General features: G+C 37.0%; 1 protein-coding gene across 1 annotated transcript in view; it reads right to left on the bottom strand.

Annotated features, from left to right (window-relative positions):
- plxna4 (plexin A4) overlaps positions 1–21,187 on the bottom strand; it is a 209,020-nt gene that overhangs the window by 48,418 nt on the left and 139,415 nt on the right. Inside the window, exons 6-9 of the mRNA XM_055054731.1 lie at positions 15,487–15,610; positions 11,116–11,269; positions 9,004–9,103; positions 7,913–8,027 (exon numbers count right to left, since the gene is read on the bottom strand). Of these exons, the coding sequence (XP_054910706.1) occupies positions 7,913–8,027; positions 9,004–9,103; positions 11,116–11,269; positions 15,487–15,610 (493 nt within the window). The remainder of the gene's footprint in view (positions 1–7,912; positions 8,028–9,003; positions 9,104–11,115; positions 11,270–15,486; positions 15,611–21,187) is intronic.

The raw sequence follows: 21,187 nt of genomic DNA, 5'->3' as shown, positions 1-21,187 counted from the left end.
AGCTTTGATTATTATTCAGAAATTGTGCTCTGCTTTAAACTTTTCCACATTTGATCCCTGACCTATTTTGTATGTTCCTTGGTTTTCGTGCTGAAACATGCATACTGATATTCTAATTAAATGACAGACCTGTTCACGTTCAGAAAATGAAGGACAAGTCTGCTCTCTACTGATACTATCCTAAGGATGGAAGCATCAATTATACATTGAAGCAGACACTTTAATATTAATTTGCTAGATATCCAAGATGCATGTGTACTGAAGTCTTTTTGTGTTTTAAGAAACAAAATATTTTGTAGATGTTTCCAATATAAGTTTTTTTCCTGTCTAAGTAGGCTAATAAAAATGAATAACAGGCACAGAGAGAGGGAGAGATTAAAAACAGAAAAAAATATGAAAGGGATGTTAAAGGATGAGCAGACGACATAGGACAAAGTGACAGGTCAACAAGTAAAACAAACACCATTAGGACAGCAGAATAATCTGACAAGAATACATGTTAGGTAAAACGGAAGGGGGGCAAAGACAGGTAAGCATAATAAATACAGAACAACACTTCCCTGAACACATTGCAAAATGTTCCGTGTGTTTTGCAGAAGAGCAGCAGACAGGGAAGAGAAGGGAAAACAGGCCAGCAGAGAGAGGAACAACAAAAGAAGACCCAAACTGAAAGCGGCAGGAACACCATTAAGCGCATGTGACAGGGAAAGCTTTAGTATGTCTAAGAGAGAAGTGCAAAGAGGGTGAAAAGAAAGGGAGCAGATAAGAGAAGCCCCCTAACGGATGGAGTCGGGGAGGGGGAGCGGGAAGAAGAGGGGTTGCAGCAGAGCACACGTTGAACTGTGCGATAACACTTGTTTGAAGTTCATTAAAAGCCACTTGATTTGGGTAGGCTGAGTGAGTGACTGACTCGTGAGTGACTCAATCACGTGGTGAGAGAGCCGAACGCTCTGTGACACCATTCACAAAGTCATTATAGATAAATGACACACAGAGGGGGGTGAGTTCAGCGGTGGAGGAGAGGAAGGTGGCGGTGACTGTGTGTTTGCTCTTCCAAATCTCATTTTCCTAAGAACGAAGGGTCATATTTGGAGAATGAAAATGAGCGGGAGAGCAAAGAGAGATGCAATCCATTTTTAATCACATCTTTCCCAGTTAATAGACATGAACAATGGGGACAATAAATCTGATCTGGTTTGTGGAAATGAAAACACGGAAAGCACTGGAGTATGACTTAACACAGCGCCTGAGTGGAATCCCTAAGACACAGATCTACAGCAATAGTGCAGATGTGATGATGGGACTGAATTTTATACACATGCAAAGATAAAAGTGTGTAGGGGCAAGTTATAATAATTTGGTTTCAAACATAGAACAAACTTTGTTTCACATAGACTAGTATGATATTTTAGCATTTTAGTAAAATATGCAATTTGAAATAAAAACAGAAGATGATCCAATTGCATTTTGTTAAAAACAATAAAAAGCTATTTTAAATGGTTAGAAATGTACAATCAATTTTTAGTTATACAATGGATAACACATTTATTGTTACTTAATGATTTATTGATTTAGCTACATATCACTAGCTTACACTAATATCACTCCAGTATTACTTATACATAATGCAAATAATTGTCTGGACTGCAATAAATGTTATTGTATGTACATTCAGGCTCTCTATGCCTGTAAGATGTTCATAGCAGCTCAAGAAGGTTTCAAACATAAAGAGTTGGTAAGGTCATTAAAAACAACTAAAACTAAATGGTTTCCTTGCCAATATTTTAATTCAATATTTTTGTGTGCAAATAAACTGACCCCTTACATAAAAATGCTTCATACTTGCAAGCAAAGTAAAACCAAAGCTTCAGAATTATATTACAGTTTAAGGAGGAAAACCTAGCCAGTAGCCATAAAGTCAGACAAATCATGCCTTGAATAATGTTTCAATATGGCAACATATGGCAACATGTTTTTCTGGAGATAGAAAAACATCTAAATATATTTACTTTGTGGCTCCACATCTGAATCCTAGCATATTTGTGCACACACACAGAACACCCCAATTTTATTATCGTCATATCAGCCTTAAAATTTCAAGGCTGATATGGCAGCCTTGAAATCATTGGTGTCCCCATAGACACCAATTCAGAACTGCAAAATGTCTGCATGCCAAAAAGCCCAGATAGTTTTTGTGAAACAAAAAAAGCACAAGGTAAAAGCATAATAAAAGTTCTGATAACTGCATATTTTTTATGTGCATTTCTCCGTTTCATAACATTGGTTTCCATTTGTAAATAAAAATAGAAAATAAGACGCACTAAAACAACAGCATGTGAACATTTTCAGCATTCACTTTTAAGGCTTTAGACAAACAAAGATTGCATATTTTCCTCGTTGGCTCAAAATGATGATGTCGCTCCGTGTTGTTGAGATTTATGTAGATGTTTAGCTGATGTAATGTGCACGGTTTTGTTATTATTCCCAAAATGCTTAAGTGCAAACGCCCCAAGAGTCACTGGTTTACCCAGACGCCTAATTAGATGACAGCACTTATCTTAAATATACTTAACATCCCACTGCTATATGGCAAGAATATTGTACATCTCAATAAAAAATAATTAAACTCTCATAGATTAATGTACAGAATCATACCAGAGTCATTGACAACCTGTTGTATTATTAAGAGGAAAGTGAAAGATGTCAGACCCTATGATACAGACACAAATCTGTTATTAAACTAAACGGGACTTTCAATACACCTCACAGATTGACTGCTTTCAGATTATGCCACATTGATGCTGCTTCTTATGCAAAAGCAGCTTGACCAAATGCTAAGTTCATATACCTCAGAGTATATGGATATCATTTTGTAAAACGGCAAGTTATATGTAATATTTAATCTTTCATCTTTTTAATTACCTCTAAGCTGTAAACTTCAAAATTAACAGAAATACACATTTCCAACCCTGAAGGATCTTTTGAAACGTAATTGATGCATATTTTATTTTAAATTAACTAATCATTGGTGAGTTTTAAAAATCTGAATTCAAAAATAAAACTAAGGAAACATCTTCTCTCGTGCCTTAAAGCATAATATGCTTCAAGATATGCTTTTTTCTTACATTCTGTACTTCAAATTTTAAAGTGAGATGCTGTAGAGTTGTCATTAACTCATCTAGTTACTGTGCTTTTGTGAAAAGTATTGACAACCTGTTTAATGGATTATTTAGTAGATGTGGAAAACTGACAGAAAATGTTGGGCCAATATAGTTTCATCTTTAAATCAATTTAATTAAACACAACTATTTATCTAAATGGCCTTTTACACTTGTGAGGGGAGAGATGTCTGCTACATGGTGACAAAACCTCTCATCCTCATTTCCTTTTAACCTCTTTATACTTTCATCTTGCAGAAGAAAGACAAGAGAACCAGATTTGAAAAAAAAAGACTGACACTGTGTCCTGTGAATGTGCATTTGTGTGAAGCTGTTGGTGCGATTGAAGCTGTAAATGTTAGTTACGGGATGTAATCAAGGACTTTAACTGAAGGACTATAAAGAGAAAAGTACCAGTAAATAGCATAGCTCAACATAAGCTCAGCATAGAGAGTGATTGAAAATCAAAGTTGCCTTTTGTTTTGTCTTTTGCTCTAGTAGTAGCATCTCTCTCACTCTTTTTCCCTGATTCATTGTCATTTCCCATGTACATCATGATTTTTTTGCCATGTGAAAGGTCGACTAATATGATCACAAACATTTAAAAGTTGCATTTTGCATTTGCTCGTGTTGTCTTTGATATTAAAAATAGTTGGATGTTCCTAATCTATTAAATGTGACAAACGTGAAGAAGGGGGCAAACACTTTTTCACACCACTATATATATATATATATATATATATATATATATATATATATATAATATATATATATATATATATATATATATATATATATATATTATATATATATATATATATATATATATATATTTTGCAGTCAGTGCAGTCAGTGCAGTTCACCAATGGTTCATCCCTTCTCAATGACCAATCTCATGTTTCTCGTCAAGCTCATCACTGATTCTCGCTCTCCTCCCTACTTTTCCCCGACTCCTTTTCTTCTTGGGGACCTACTTAGATCTGATAATTAGAGACTGGTGGGAGGTGTGAAGGGTGGAGATGTGGAAAGTGACAGAGAGAAGGAAGCGGGATGGGAGCTGCGAATGTAAAAGCCCTTGGCATAGTTTGAAGCTAAAGGGGGAGGAATGGCAACAAAAAGAGAGAAAGACCCATAATTATAGCAGCGTATGGTGTGAAGATGAAAAGGATCTTAAGTTTTTAGATATGTATGTGCGCACCAACACCCTGTGATAACCTAAAGCTTCCCAGTTTCTGGTTTATCATATATCTATAACAGAGCCTAAGGGAAAAACACTCTCCTCCTTTCTCTTTGCTAACTCTCCCTGCCTGCAGCTGCTCCTCCTTATTGCCATTACTTCACTTTTAATCTTAAATAACCTTTCAGTGGTGCTGTGTTTTTACTATTTTCTCCTAATGGAAAACTAACATTTGGAAAAACCTTCTTGTGTTGTTTAGCTTTGTAGTGAAAAAGCTTTTTATTTATCAAAATAAAAGTTGAGATAACAGTGCAGCAACAGCTGAAGTTGAATAAAAGTCAGAGTAAACAGCTGTTTTAGGTTTGCTGCCCAAAGAGTTTCAGCATAATTTTCTCTACAGGTCACAAGATTCCAGGGGTCTAATGTTTCTTTTCAACTGAGCGGTGTAGTTGGGTTCAGTGTGGTTTGGTACACTATTATTTGATCCTAGGAAATCAGAAGAGTAATTCCACCCTCAGCTGGACTCTGACTCGGCAGGCAGGAATGAAAATGATAAACCCGTACACTCAATGTTCTGACATGCTGGTACGATGATGAACATGACGCACTAATATTTTTTGTGCTTCTCGCAGACAGTTAAATTTTTCTGACCCCTGTCAACAGACTTTGTTGTAGCTCCACCTTAACAGTATTGAAGCCTTGCTCAATGTACCTGCAATTGAAGTTGGCCCAGGAATGGAGTGATACAGGTCAGTTGTATGGTCCACTTTTACAATGGAAACAGTCAGAGTAGTGTAACAAACCACACCAACCCGTGCCATAACACTAATTGAAAACGAGGCATCAATGACCTGCAGCATAAAGGCAAATCTTAGGAGTAGGTTTAAGCAGTAATAATTTTTATAGTTTTATTACCTAAACAAATCCAAATTTCCTTTCTTTTACTACTGCTTCCTTCCTGCATATTGTCTTCTAACTCTTCAACCCTCAGCTCAGAGGATATCATTGATTTCCCTATGAATTGAAATGAGGTAGTTCTCTGCACCATTTCCAACCAATAATGGCAGCTAACAGCTATTACAGTTGGCATTTAGCTTCTTTAATAAAATTATCCTGATCACCTGATCAATAAATTGCTGGTAAATAAACTTCATGACATTGATCACCGCCTCACAGTCAGGAAGTAAATAATGCAAGGAGATGAAAAGTGCGGTATGAGCTGGGAGATAGTGAAATGAATTCAGTGACATTAATATTTTTGTGTTTTGTATCTCCCTACCAGCCGAATATATTAGGGAAAGACTTGGCAGCAGCTCAGGATATGAACATGCTGTGTTGTAGACAGGAAAAGAAGAAAGGGAAATATACTCCTGTGGTTTTCATCAGACAAAGAGAATGGGAAGTGTACCCAGTTTTATCACTTTCTCATGGTGATACATTGTGTGCGTATTGTGGCTATGGACTACAGTTTGAGGAAGACGGTAAACACACTCTGTACAGTGGATGAACAAGAACAACCAATTCATATGGCAATACATATAAATAGAGGGTAACCACTGGTTCCTTCATTAGTGTATTCAAGTTCAGCTTCATGAACAGTCTTTGTTAGAAAGCCAGAATCTCTATGTCCTTGAGATGTGCGGAGGGCAAACAGGCCAACGTCTGATCCATGTGCCCATATCGTTGCTGGCATGGATGAAACACCCAGGCCTGGCTTAAACTCCACCCTGCCCTGCATACTAACATCAAGCTCAAGCAGTGGGGAGATTCTGCTGGCCTCACTTATTAACATAGAGTTAAGGGATTATTGAGATCACTGCCTCAAATCCCTTAATTGTAATAGTTAACAAAAATAAATCTGTGTCAGCAGAAAGAAGCGACCTCATTTCATTGCAAAGTTGACGCGTTAGCTTTTGTGGGTGTGTGTGCACATTTCTAAGCTTTTTATGCATGTGTCAGAACCATTTTTTCTAAGCAGCATGTAAAATCTGTCAGTAAACACATCACCTTGGAATTACTGGGTTAATTAAAAGCAAATTAAAAATCATTAAGCCTGCATGATACCTGCTTTTTAAATCCCCCTTTATTTATTCTTTTCTTTTAGCAAGCACACAATATGAGAAGATCCGCACATTATTAACCTGAGTAAATACTGGCCACCAGTGTGTAAACCAATTAGAAATGTAAACCTGCAAAGATTTTTGCTTTGGCAAAACTAAGCAGACAGTTCAAAAAGATAAACTACGTGGAGGAAAAAGAAAATAGTGTGCAGGTTGAAATGCTCAAGGGGAAGGAAAATGGGTGGAATAACACAATTGAGAGCAGACTGCTCATCAAAAGAAGCAATCTGGCTGAGCTTGTCTCTGCCCGTCGTATGCCGTCTGCCAACCCAGACATGAGCACTAGTGATCTTCATCATACCTCACCTCAGGCTAAGATTAACAGGCCACTAAGTCCCTGTACATCCCCTCCCCTGAAAGCCACAGTGAATTGGCAAAGTACGGGCAGGCTAACACTGCCACAGAAACAAATGCACAGAGCAGAATTGCAAATAACTGCATACTGAACCCACAGTCTCAAGTCTCAGGCACATATCTCAACCTTCCCTGACCTCCAATCTTTTCATGAAGGCTCTAGCAGTAACTGAGTAAAATCTCCACATGTGCTCATGTGATGGGGAGTGGCTGGGTTGGAGGTCAGTCGCTTAGCGTGCCCCTTCCAGTGCACAGCTCGTCCTCTGCAGCAGAGCTGCCTAATTACAGCCGGCTCTGCTTCGGCGGGAATAGAACTGCCTGCCAATATTATTGATAATTCACAAAGAGTAAGCTGTTGCGGGGAATAGGGATGGGCATGTGAAATGACTCAGTTTTATTAGCTTCCACTGCCCTTTGAAGAGCAGTCAAAAGCAAGATATGCCAAGAGACTCGTGCCAGATGGAGGTACTACGACTGAGAGGTGTTGCAATCCTTTTAACACGACACTTTTTGCGCATGAAATCTTAGAATGAAGATATTTCTCGTATGTAAAAACATTTTCTTTCATTTCACCAAAATCAATTTACTACCCACACAAAAACACATTTTATGATAGTAAATATACATGAATAAAATCTGGTGCAAACAGCTCAAAAACAGACAATGGTTTTAGCCCCAGACCTAATTTCCTTATCCTCTTGCTTCTCTGGTCTACAGTGAGTAGGCTTGTGCACACTGATCCATTCTTGAGTTGCATAACATTTGTTTGTAATTTAGTTTTAAAGCATTTTATTACTCCAAAAACTTGAGAGCAGGCCATGATCTCAACATTAAAGAACAAAAGATGTCAGGGTCTATCTAATCATTGATCTGGGAAATCATTTTCATATGAGGGCCTGCTGGTGGGGGCTTAAGCCTAAAACAATTTAAGCTATTAAGAAGAAGCAATATTGCCTCGTCACAATTACTGACTGTCTTCCATTTCAAAATAAGAACAAATACTTGAATCAGAGAAGCTTGTGCATTTTCTTATGTGAAATAGTTGAATATATGAGAAGCAAACACATTTTTTTTTAAATTATTCCAGTTTCAGATCAACTGACCTCCGGATTCTTGACTCGGCCCTCCTGGAAGGAACAAGTGCGAGGGTCATGGGTACAGTCATGCCTAAATTTACACCAATGGCACTTGTAGGGACTGCTGACACAAGACAGGCACCTAAAAATGGAAAGATATTTTTAATTACCAAAGAATATTAGAAAACAGAGAAAAAGCTTAGTTAATCTACTTGCAGTTGCAGTCAGAAGATGCATGCAGTCATGAGGAACGTGGTAATTTCTGAATTTTCAAAGTGCATTTGGCAGCATTATTTGGAAAGTAGAATAATTATGCAATACACAACTTCAGAGCTTATAAAAATATATATTCTTTGGAAGTTTTGTCATATTTTAGATTTTCTGAAATCCACTCAAGGGTAACTATATAATTACAATGGAAAATTCTAGCTGAAACTTTGCAAGATTTCTAGTTGTTGATAATTACTTCATTTTGGACTGAAGACTCAACTTTTAAAAGTGCACTACAAAATTTCAATATGGCTGGGATGTTTTCCAAACTATATTGATTATATGTTTGGAATCCTTGATCTGCTTTCTTCCTTGGTAGAAGTCAAACTGTGAACTGATCCAACCCAAACTGTATAAATGTTGGTTTCTCTAAAACCAACATTTAACCTGTAAGAATATTTATGAACTTCTTAGAAATACATTCAGGAAAGTACCAAATGCTAATCTTTGAAAAATGCTCACATTCTAACTGTACTCCACCATCCAAAAAATGGTGGAGTACAGCCAAATTGAGTCAAATTCATAATCAAAGGTCAAAAATGTGACCGATGAGTGGATGTAAATGTCTGTGCAGAACTGTAATTATGTATAAAAAAAAGCAAAGAGAAAAAAAGATGGCTATTTTATGACAAAGGTTGCATAACTATAACAACAGGCCTGCAGGGGGGTCTAAACTTCAAATGTCAAAAGAGAGAGAAGAAAGCTGGTGAGAAATGTTACATTTTGAAATCCCTGTAGAGCAATGTTTCATTCTGAAGCTTCTAAATTGGTACATGAAAAAAGTAATAAAACACTGCTGCAGACTGTGATTGAAGTGCATTTAAAAACAGCAGTCAAGGTTGACTTACGACTTGTGCACGCTGCAGTTGTAGAAAACAAAACTGGCATTTGCAAAAGCCAGACCGGTCTCCTTGGACTTGAGATAGAGCTGAACAATCTGGTGGTCACCTAAGAAAAGTGGCAGATGGTCAAAATTGAAATAATGATTTTGAAACACTTATCGAACAAATTGTTGATATTTACTGTATGAAAATGTATTCTATTAGTGCTCATCTGTTTGATTCTCCAATACAGAAGCAACAGGTGATTATCTTGTTGCATTGACACCTTTAAAAGGAGGGAATTAATGATACAGTTCTGTCAAGTTCCCCTTTTCATGGAGCTATGCACAAAGTTGTGCATAGACATGTCCCTTGGGATGGGCAGTATTCCCACTGAAATCCCTTTGAGATCATTTTTTGACAAGTTAAAAGAAAAACATGAAACAGCAACCATGTGTACTTTTGTGCAAGCGTATCAACGAACACCTTGTCTGTATTAGGTGTGTCTTTTTGTCTGGCACTAATGAAGGAGTTCATGTTTAATTCATCAACACGTCTACACATCTAACTGCTCATTCTCTGCACTCGGTGTTTGCCTCTCCCTCTCATTCCTACTATCTTTACACACACAGGTCTCTTCACTTCCCTCCACACTTTGACTCTCTGTCCCCAGTGTGTCTCCCTCCATCTCTCCAACAAAGAAGGAATCATTCATCAATCAGAGTAAAGCACCGGTGACAACGGATCTGTCCTAATTAGGCCACCTAAATGTTACCTTGAAGCCTGCTAACACTCTCCATCCTTCTTTCTCCTCATCTGCTGTGCACCCTTTTCTTTCTATACCAAGCTTTGACTAATGAGTACTAGTAAAAACAGAAGATGAAAGACTCAAATTTAAGAAGCATTTTTCTCTCTCTCCCTCGCAGAAAAACATATAGCCCACATTTGCCAGTCTGGGCAGCAAAGCTCTGTGTGTGTGCATGGGTTTTGGTGTACATATTTACACATTTATGTTTGCCTTATGGCAGTATTACCAGCTTTACACGTGGCTGACACAGCAAACATTGAACAAATGTGTGTAATTCCCAGAATTTCAATGTCAGATGTGCATCTTTACATGGGCACTGGCTGTTTGTGGATTAACAAGTCATACATTTGTTCACAGCAGCAGATATGAGGGGGATTTTTCTTTTGCTTTGTTTCTGTGTCCACTTATCAGATTAAAGAAAATATGAAGATATGAATTCACAGATTAAAGTTTTAGAATTCAGATCCAACAAGTTGCAAGAAATGTCAATCACTCACTTTTATTTACTTTTTTTGCCTGAACTATCTGAATTCAATATCTAAAATGGCAAAATGACCAACAGAAGATATAAAACATATTTGTAAATGTATTATTTTACTTGTAGCTGAGTTATATATGTTCTTAATAAATCTGCTGGATTTATTAAGGACGCAGTCCTTCAACTCTAACGCCGATGGATTCGCTCACACTGAATTTACGTGCAGAAGCTCTATTTCCCTCCTGGACTACCAAATATGATGGTAGTGATGCAGCCCTCAACTTAAAAGCTGCATCATATAAACTTCTTTGTGTTGTTTCCATGATGAGGAGGTATGAATTTGAAGAAATTTCTCTGTCATTCCTGCTATTATCATTTGATTGTCCTAAATAAAAATCAGCACTTTCTTCTTTGATTTCCAATGATTTACTGTCTGCTAAAGAGCCCCTTGGTGGTTGAAGAGAAAAGCCACAGTGGCTATAAACCACATGGTTCAAAATGTGGGGGAAAAAAAGTAGCGGCTTATGTACAAATACGGTTTGTGTGTGTATATATATATATATAATAAAGGTTCCATTATTTCCTTTGGATCAGATCATTTGAGAAACAAAAGTTAATAAATCTACACACAGATTAACAACTAATGTTCATTTATTCTAAACACATCCTAGGGAGTTGCTTGAATGCTTGTTGAGTTGCTTGTGGTAATGAGAAAATAATCTATGGGGTGTTCTTTTGTTCTAACTAACTTATCAAGCAAACATGAAATGAAATATCAAAACTGTGACAATATTGTACTTTGAGGAACAATGCATTTCCTGAGCAAACCTGCACAATTATCCATGCTTCTTACCCTTGTCCACAATAATTCGTGGCATCTCCTTTTCAGCTGGCGAGGAACACTTGATCCGGTTTCCTTCTACCAAGCCGTTCATCTCAGCCAGGTCCTCAAATGTGCAGTTAACGCCTGCTGAAAGTTCTGGGACATTATGGGCTTCCAGCACCAACTGCAAAAGCAACGGAATGAGAAGATTGTTAGGAATGAACATATTAACTATTATTATTATGTGAACAAATTTAATCTCCAGGTTGTTGGGGATATGGAGAAGAGATTCAGAACATGATCCAGCAGTTTGTTTACGTATTAAGAAGAAGAAACACAAGTATGAAGACACCAATATGTGCATTTTGAACAAGAAATGAGTGGTTTGAGAGGACTAAAACATAAAACAATCAACACTAAATAGTGGAAGGTTTTTAAATTCCGTCTTACACAATTAAAACACACCAGCTATGTTCAGGACTGAAGAAGAATTTTTGAATGAGAGGCAATTTAAGAAACCAGAGAAGACGTTGCAGTCTACTTAAGATAATAATTGAGGATTGTCAACTGAACCAACTGTTTTCAACCTGCAATCCTAAAAATAATAAAAAGGAGTGTCTTTACTTTAAAAAAAAAAACAACAAAGATACAAGACATCTTGTGAGATTTATTTTAGTTTAATTCTATACTTGATGTATAAGTCACTAACGTTTTGAGTACAAAGGAGCCAAAATTAGTTAAGAAAAGACCTTAGTGCAGATCTTGGTAGCAGTAGTTGAATCAATGCAGGGTTAAAGAAGAAAAAAGCCGAATGAATTCAGATGAAATAGTGCTTAGACGAGAGCAGAAACAATCTACTAGGATCACTGAGGAAACCAAATGAAGCAGTGAACCATTAGGCAAAGGCTTGCAAGCACACAGGCTCGCGGTCTGTCACAGAAGAGAGCATTCTCCAGGATATAAAATATGCTAATTCTTCACCATCATATGAAAATGCTGTATAAGCTCCCCTGGCACCTCAGGAAGAATGGCCTCATGTGAAGTGGGAAGGGAGGGAGAAACAAAGTGTCCTTGCACAAAAGAGAGGAAGACATTGAGGAAGGTGGAGCAGGGTCAAGACCACAATATACATATTGATGAAAAACCCAGTCTGTAAAGAGGGGTATGGTTTAAACACTGATTTCAGGTGTAACCAGTAGAACACTTGTGATGCAACACTAAAAGCTGCATCAGCAGCACAGAAGGGCTGACCTGCACTGTTTTTATATTGCTATTTAATGAAAAGAAAGCAGCAGCTGCATAGCCATCTGCACTGAATCCCACATAAAATGGACAGTGAATTCCTATCCCCGTCTCTTCTAAATACTCCATTCATCACCTTCCTGATAACTTGCTTTTATTTGCTTTTCTTTTAAAGTAGTAAACAGCCAGACTCATGGTCTACTTTAGTGCATTCGGAGAAAAATAAAGAGAAAAGATAAGCCTTACCAGTGAGAGAATATTTTAGAAAAAGCATCCACTAAGCATGCATTTACACACATAGCCTTCTGTGGTTGGTAAAAACCATTTTGTTTCTGTAAGGGTAAGCAAGGATGTTAAGTCAGAAAGTCATAAATTTGCCTTCATAAGCATCCTTGAAATAGTAGTGAATAAACTGCTAGTAATTATGACTCTAAAATGTATTCAGATTACCTTAGATCTACAGATATAGAGGCCTTGGTGGTTTTGTAAAGAACACTTCTTCAATAAGCAAAACCAAAGCCAAAATTATTTCCAAGAAGAAAATCCTATAAGACAGACTATCGGAAGGGCATGTCCTTGCTTTTAATCAGAGATTCCTCTGCCGTATCTTTCCAAACACATTAAATAACCCAAAGGTCAAGTTGTGGCCACTGCCTGTTTGGCTGAAACCTCTGCAGAGCATTCAGCGGAATGGTAAATGTGTGCAGAAAGGTTAAGCACTCAGCAGCATTGCACAGGCACCCATGAATATTATTAGACTGATGCAGAGGTATATTTCTGACAATCAGCAGCTCACGTTTGACCTTCTGAGGAACGTAGATGAAAACAGTCCTTCTGGTCTGGGAGAACTAGATGAAATATTCACTTGATCTGGAAGATTCAAAGTCAGTTCTAAAAGACCACATGAAATTAAAATAAACTAATGTAACAAGATCAATATTTATAACACTTCGTAGCAACTAAAAAGGCTTCTTAAAAATAGAAAAACTGCGATATAGTGGAGAAATAAAGTAGACTTTAAACTGCTCTGAAATGTAGCTAAAAAATATCTCAACAACCACGGTGGTGAAAATGACAAAAAACTTGAAAGACACTGATGCATTTTAAGTAGCTGAAAATACATAAATTAAGTCAGTTAACCTTTTACATTTTGACACATTAGAACCACAATCACTCTTAATGGGATTTTACAATATGGTCCAACCCAAAGTGTCAAACCAAAGTCCAACTTTGTGTAATTTAACTGAACTTTTTTTTACAAATAGCTTTTTCTTACAGATAAAATTCTAAAATGTTTTATGAGCATTTGTAATTTGTAATTAAGTTCTCCTTGGCCAGTGCAATCCACCAGATTAGGAAAACATTTACACGTGCAATTTATGCGAAAGATCAAAAGATAAAGATCTTATAGAGATCTGTAAGATCTGTAAGATCTCTATAAGACTGTTAAGGATTAAACAATTTAACTGCATCAACTATTTAGAATTTGGAGATACTCCATTTATGCTCTTCTTCAAAAGCTGTTTGTTTTCTTCAGAAAAATGTCTTCTGTTCTACAATCCTGGTTAGATACTAACTACAAAATATCAATATACCTGAACAGGTAAAAACTTGGACTGCCAACTTACATTTCAGAGTCACGCCTCCAGCAGCTAAATGTGCTTAATTTAGCTGCCAGAACACATGAAAACATAGCTGTGCTAAACTGTATGCTGGTAACGATTGCAGCTATTTGCTTGAAGAGTGTTTCAGGAGCTGGGCCTGAAAATTGTGAGGTCAGGATTTAAAGGATTGGTGTTGACAGACAGTAAAATGATACAAAGCAGTATTGGAAAGTTAACACCAAGTAGTCAATAGTACTTAAAGCCCCGTTACACTGTAGTACAAATTATGTTTGAGAGGGTGATATTGTGAATCTGCCAGAAAGAGTTTTCTCACTTGCAACATATTCAGCCATCATCACAATTTACTGCAAGGTGGTGCTGTTAAAGCTTGAATGCTTGCAAGGAGTGTTTTCCTGCTGCATAAACCGATATATTAAATTGCTGCTAATAAAACACCAGAAGAAATGCCTATATTTTTGTACAAACTCAAACATTTTCCTTTAAACTGAAAAGTGCTTAAAGTTTCAGCTTTCTTGTGAATCAGTCACATTTAGTTGCACACCCACAGTTACTAATACCTTGTTTACATTTCTATGAAATAGAATTAAATAACTTCTAGCCTAGATATGCTAGCCCAGGAAAATTTAACTATATATTACACTTACTTTGTGTATTTTAGTATTACATCAGACAAAATAGGTTTGATGTGCCCCACTAGGCTATTTTTGGATTAATATCCAGTGATTTGTGATGCTGTTTAACGTTAATCTTATTGGTCTGAAACTAAGCTGCTATTGTTTCCTGAACACACTTTCAAAGTGTCTTTCTTATTTAGCGTAATTCAATATGACCTCTACATATTCTAATGTACTCAAACTGATCCACGATTATGTGAGAAATATGCCCTACAGCATAGTATCAGACATTTTCCTATAGCATGACATAAGCACTACAATACTTTATAGTATTTAGGAGCTTGAATACAACATGTCCAGTACAATCCAATAATCTTATTTCACCAATCCACAAAATGTTATGTCTCCTCTCTTTAGATCAGTCAATGTCTTCATTGGTAAGCTGAATTATCTTCATTACATGTCTTTTTCCCCAACAATGGGATTTTCTGGAGACATATTAATACACCAATCCTATAGATCAGTGATTTAATGCACCTAGACCAAATGATGGCTCGTTTGAGGCCTAAGAAGAACATTGACATTCTGAAAAGGTTGTCACTACCACCAAGGAGAGAACTAAAACATGCAGGATGCCGGCCCTCCAGGACCGACTTTGGGGACCCCTGCTATAGATGTTTCCCTCCAATTTGTTGTCTTTGTCCTTAAACAAGGACGAAATATTTCTTAAAAATTGAGCAACCTCACTGCCATTATTCTGAGCACACCCTTTCAATTACTGATTCAGAAACACAGAGTCGGCAGCATGTGCATCGTTAGAGCACAAATATTCTTGATTAAAAATTTATGACATGGTAAAAACTTGCCAAGAGTTTCTCTTTCAGAAGAAGTAATGCATGTGTTCATTTTCATCTACTCACCGTGACACTAAACTGGGACACTGATATGTTGTTTGGGTGGACACTTAGACGCACACACTGCTTGATGTCTGAAGCAAAGCGCCGGGGTTCTGATGAGCGCTCACATTTCTCCTTTCTGGCACACCTGAAAGGAAAGGGGGGAAAAGTAGGAGGGGTTGTTATTCTGGGATGAAAAATGGAGAAGCATTCGAATGCACATAGTAACCCGATCAAGGCTTAGTCTGTTCTACCTGTTGGCATCTGGTGAAAAAAAGGAATGTCCCAACCCCTATTGGAAACATTTATCATATTTCCTCTCTGGAAACGTACCAACTACTGTGGGTGGGAGCAGTTGTATTTAAAACAAAGGTTGCTCTATGTGTGGAAGTAGAGCCAGCCCATTGGGAAAGCGGTTTCCCGTGCTTTTGTGCAGCAACCTTAATAACTGGCATTCATGGGCAATGCCAAATGCAGGTGGAAAGGTGGATGCTAATGGGGGTAAGTAGGATAGATTACCTCAGTTCTTAATACCAAACCAGGTGGCCTGATCCAGTTTGTTACAGTGGTTTGAGGAAAAGGAGGGACAGAAGCTTTGTGCTTAAGGTGGAATTTACCGACTCTTGTTCTTAATTACAATCCCTTGTTAGACTGAAAGGGCATTTCCCATTTAGACTGGAAGAAAACTGCCATTCATTCTAACCACAAACTTTCTGTTGCAAGTATTTGATATATGTATGCATTACAAGAAAGCGTTAAGCTACAAATTCACACATGCATTCCTTTTTGTTTAATCCTATTCTGATTTAGTGAAAAGTCTTACTGTGCAATTAAGAACCTGGAAAATCTAGGGAGGTCTAAAAACTTCAGAGGAAAAAATTTTTGGCTGTAAGAGGCCACAATCAATGTAGTTGAAATGTGCCACAAGGAAACTTTCAGGCTTTAAGGAAAGAGGATTTTGACCTGAAAAGAGTATTGTGAAGAAGTTAAACAGCCTAAGATGACACAAAGGAGACAAAAAAAAAAATCAGTTAGAGTGAGAGAGCAGGAGGAAGACGAAAGAATACAGAGAGGTGAAAAAGAGCAAAAAAAAAAAAAGAGTTTAGATTTAAGGAATACAGCCATTGTTGGCTTCTGTGAAGCTTTTCCTGCTAAGCTGGTTTCAGTAGGGGTTTAATCACTTCAGGTTTCTTTGTGCTCCTATCACTGGTGTCTGTGCCTTTCCTTTGTATGGATTTAATAGGAACATATCATTTGAACAGCCTCAGGCAAACAAGCCAAATATAAAAATCCACAAATGCAGACATTTAACAGTCAAGAAAGAAACAGATTAGTTTCTTTCATATCATTGTGTGTATTGTTTACACAGAGCTGCATTATAATTTTGCAATATAATTCTGAATGAGTGTTTTGATAAAAAGTACATTTCAAAAATAATCATATTGCAAAACTGTGTACATGCACATGTAAAACATTACTTTGTGTGAACTCACAAAGTTTCTCAGGAAGTTAATCGTATGACCCAACAAGTCATATTCACAAGTACAAGCTATCTTTCTAACTGCAACACAGTTTTGCACATTAATTATGCAATGCAGCAGATAAAGTTCTGGAAAACATTAAGGTGATAACATGTAATGGGAAATGTTATGTCAAATAAAAGCTAGGATAAAAGGCACTGTTAAAACTAAATTAAGGCCACAGTCTGAATAAAATATGCAGTTACTTTTAAAAACATGTACATATGCACTTAAAGAAACAAAAAGCTTCATCACTTTAATAGCATCCCTCCACATCTGTGTTTATTTCATTTTACTTTTTGAAAGGTTTTTTTTTATTAACCAGATCCAGTTTTTTATTTTCATGCAGTTAGATTTTTAACATCAAACAGAAAAAAGTGAATTTAAATGTTGATGCCTTTCCAGTTTTAGTTTTGCATAAGAGAACAAACCTGAAAGAAGTATCAGATGGCATTCTGATTCACAATACATGTGTTCAGGACTGATAAATGAGCTATGGGGTTTGAAGAAGGACATACAAGTTTAGGACACCATCTGGAAGAGTCTACAGACCATAAACAAACAGGAACAGCTGATGAGCCAAAAAAAAACCACCAAAGTTGAAGGAGGTAACGTTTTGGGGTTAATCTCCATTTGAGTGAAAATAATGCCAGCTTAAAGCCAGTTAATATGTTAATATGTACACTTAATGCCAGTTTTACGTTTAGTCATCTTAGAGTTATATGTTTCTTTCGCTAAGACAAAAAGACATAACATTCCCTTCTGACTACCTCAGAAGGGAATGTTAATTATCACGTTGTCTCTTTCCCTTAAAACTGCTGTTTTGGTTGTGCAAACATACAGTAAGTATTAAACTTTTCACTTTTGCTCAATGCAATCTAGTTTTAAAGTACAGCAGATAAAAAACTTGCCCCCTAATTCAATAGTGCATGCAGCCTTGTGCCCTATTCAATATGTTAACCATAAAGCCTCACTTTAGCCTGGCAGAGGGCAAATTCAACCTAGCTGACCACCAGGACTTATAATACACAGAGGAAAACCCTAAATAGTATCTTCCAAAAATATGGAAAATAAGATGTTTTGTGTCATTTTAAGGAAATTACTGTACCGGCATAATGTGATGAGAAGTGCTTAATCAAGAATGTTCCCAAGTATCCTGTTGTACAAAGTTAAGCACACACAGTAGCTATACATACAGTTAAATGTTGATGTGTATAGCACACATAATTTAATAGATTTAGGAGGCGGCTATTACCACGGCAAAACACTGGATAACAATTTTCAATTACTATCTACAAAGACATTGCAAAAAAGGCTTCATTCATAACAATTTTCAACACAGCCCTCTGTGAACACTGTTAAATAAACTGTTTAGCAAACCAAATCAAAGCAATTTAGACTGCAAATAACAGCCATAAAAAAACACTGATACTGGGCATCGTTTTGTCCACCATCTCTTCATTTGGTTCCTAAATGCCGCTGTTATGCTGAGCCGTCTGGCAGGACATGACGCATTGTGAGGAGGCAAGCCGAATTGATTAGATCAACTCTGAATAAAAACTAATCAGCCTTTGATAAGGTGACACAATTAGGAAAACTGACAAAAGAGCATGGACAAATATGTATATTGATATATAGTGGTGTTTTGATGCTTAACAAAACTTCTCCAATATTCCTCAAAAACTAACTGAGTATCCATGATCTCAGGAGGGGTGGAGGAAAAGATTATACTAAAGAGAGAGAGGCAGTATCTGGCCATGCGAGGCTCCAGGTGTAATGCATACCTAATGAAAGGCTTGGAGAAGGTCAAACAGGCTGTGAAATGAAAGCCATTAAATTCCCACAAAGCTGTGGTCCAGTCATCCTCAGCTCCATCAAATACCTGCGTCAGGAAAATGTGCACAAATGCATGAAATCATACACACATCCATTAACCTATATAGTCCATGTTGGAAGAAGAGGTGTGTGTGGAAGTAAATTATTATTTTTTAAACAATTCTGGTTAAATATAGGGGAAAAAAAGAGAAACAAAAACAACCATACAGTAATATTGTGTGGTTGTGGAAATATTATTTTAGATTATAAATGGGTTTGGGATCTTTACAGTATTTGGGATAAATCAATGCATAATAAATAGATACCCAGTAGCTGAAACCCAATTATCATACTAGCCATGCATCATCACACACTGCAGAGAATCCTAGATATACTCATAGCCTGCGGCGAAATGGGTTACTTTTGAAGGAGTTGTGTCCTATACATTTAATCTTCCAACACACTGCATGGCTGCATTTTCTCCTGTATGTGACCAAATGCACATGAATGTGTGAAACCTTTATAAAAGTACACTTTCTCATGTCATTAAACATGAAATATTATGCAAAATTCTAAAAACTAAATAAACTAAAAAAAAACATCCGACCATTTTTGAAGCAATATGTGTAAGTTTTATTAACATCTGGAAAACGAGCCATTTCAAAATCTTCCCAATTATCAAGTCACCATCGTCAGGCACTGCTGTGTTGCCAAGCAGCCCTGGCCTAGTCAAATCCTTCATCAACCCAAGTTGAGCTGCACCCTCTTCATTATTAGCAGAGGAGCACATTTTGTTAGCTAGTTTATCTGTTGTAAACACTGTAAAGTGGCGACTGTTGTTCGCTCTAATGAGGACGTAGCCACTCAAATTCTACCCATCAGAATGAACTCCAGGCTGGGATATCAATGGTAAAAAGTTTCAAAACACTGGTGGGTCTGTTTGCAAGATCCTGCCCGCATTGCTGAAGGAAATTGTAGTTTACACACCTCTTAAAAACTATTGACTATATGGCGGGATTTACCAAACAACCTCGACTGAAAGACAGTTCTTTCCTTACTACTTATTGTAATACATCTTGAAATATCACATTCAGAAGCTTCTTCTTTCACCCTCAATGGTTGTGCAGTAAGCTTTGCTCCTTCTGTGTCTTAACAGTCAGAATTGACCAGGTGAAATCTCATATTTTGCATGAAATGTAATGAACAGTGTTTTGTATAGCCCATAGATATATCCCAGCTAGTTCAGTGAAGCTCATAGCTCCCTTTAAGTGTGGATGTCCAGACAGCATCCTGAAATTTGCATGTAGGAAATAGTGGAAGAGTCATTATCCAGCCCATTGGCCATGACCGTGTTACTCCAGTTTTTGTGGACACACGCTAAGGCTCGCAAATCAACCGACTCATGACATAAAACTTCTCTTGTGGCACCACACGAAAGGGCACAGAAATTACAGAGAGGCAGTTTCTAGGTGTAGAAATCTCCAATCCTGCTCCTGAAAGAACCCCTTCGGAGCAAAAAATTATACATTTAAAGTTCTTTTGAAGGTTACCAATTTCTCATGAAACTCTTTCAAAGTGCCTGCATTGGGTTTAGGCTAGTTTATTTTGAAAAGCTCACATTACCACAAATATTCTTAAGAGAGTTCACACACACACAAAAAAAATCCAATTTATGTTCAATTAAATCAGTCAAATTGCAAAGTCAAATTCAGGTTTAATTACAAACAGTCCAATATAACTCCACAGCAGATCAGTAAACTTAACAAAAGCTCACTTGGTAAAAACTTTTACTTTTAGGACACAGGCTACATTAAGTTATTGATGTTACTTGTGCTTTGTTTGTAAGGATCTCTGTTGTCCAACAGCAGACCTCCAAAATTAGACTATAAAATATTTTCTCATATAGTCTATTGCCATAATGGTAGGAATCTGGAAGTCATTAAACTTAGTTTAAAGTGTTTAGCTTTCACATTCATTTTATATAACAACAGCCTAGTACACCAATACTGCTGGCCATAAAATGATAATCTCAGTAACAATGTTATCTGATAAGGCCACTTAAAGATCAATTAAGATTAACATTGGATTATGTATTCTGGTGAATATTATGTGTCCATAGGAGATACAATGTAATACATGCAAAATGACTTGCCCAATATTCAGAAACATTTTCAATCATTGACAAGTTGAGCAACAGATGTGAAAACAGAGTTTAGCTCTTTATCTTTAACTGGAGATTCATTTATGATTCCAGACAGATGATTTCTAATCTTCCTTTCTATTGTGATATGAATTTTTATAACCCTTTTAGCCTGACATTCAGTGCCCTCATCATTTCGGATACATAACCGTATATTTTCACTTCCTTTGACTGTCACCACATCTCTCCT

This window comes from Poeciliopsis prolifica, unplaced genomic scaffold, assembly GCF_027474105.1.
Source record: "Poeciliopsis prolifica strain line A6 unplaced genomic scaffold, Auburn_PproV2 SCAFFOLD040, whole genome shotgun sequence".
Taxonomy (NCBI): domain Eukaryota; kingdom Metazoa; phylum Chordata; class Actinopteri; order Cyprinodontiformes; family Poeciliidae; genus Poeciliopsis; species Poeciliopsis prolifica.
The sequence above is the reverse complement of the archived record's forward strand: the minus strand, read 5'-3'. Positions and strand labels throughout refer to the sequence as shown.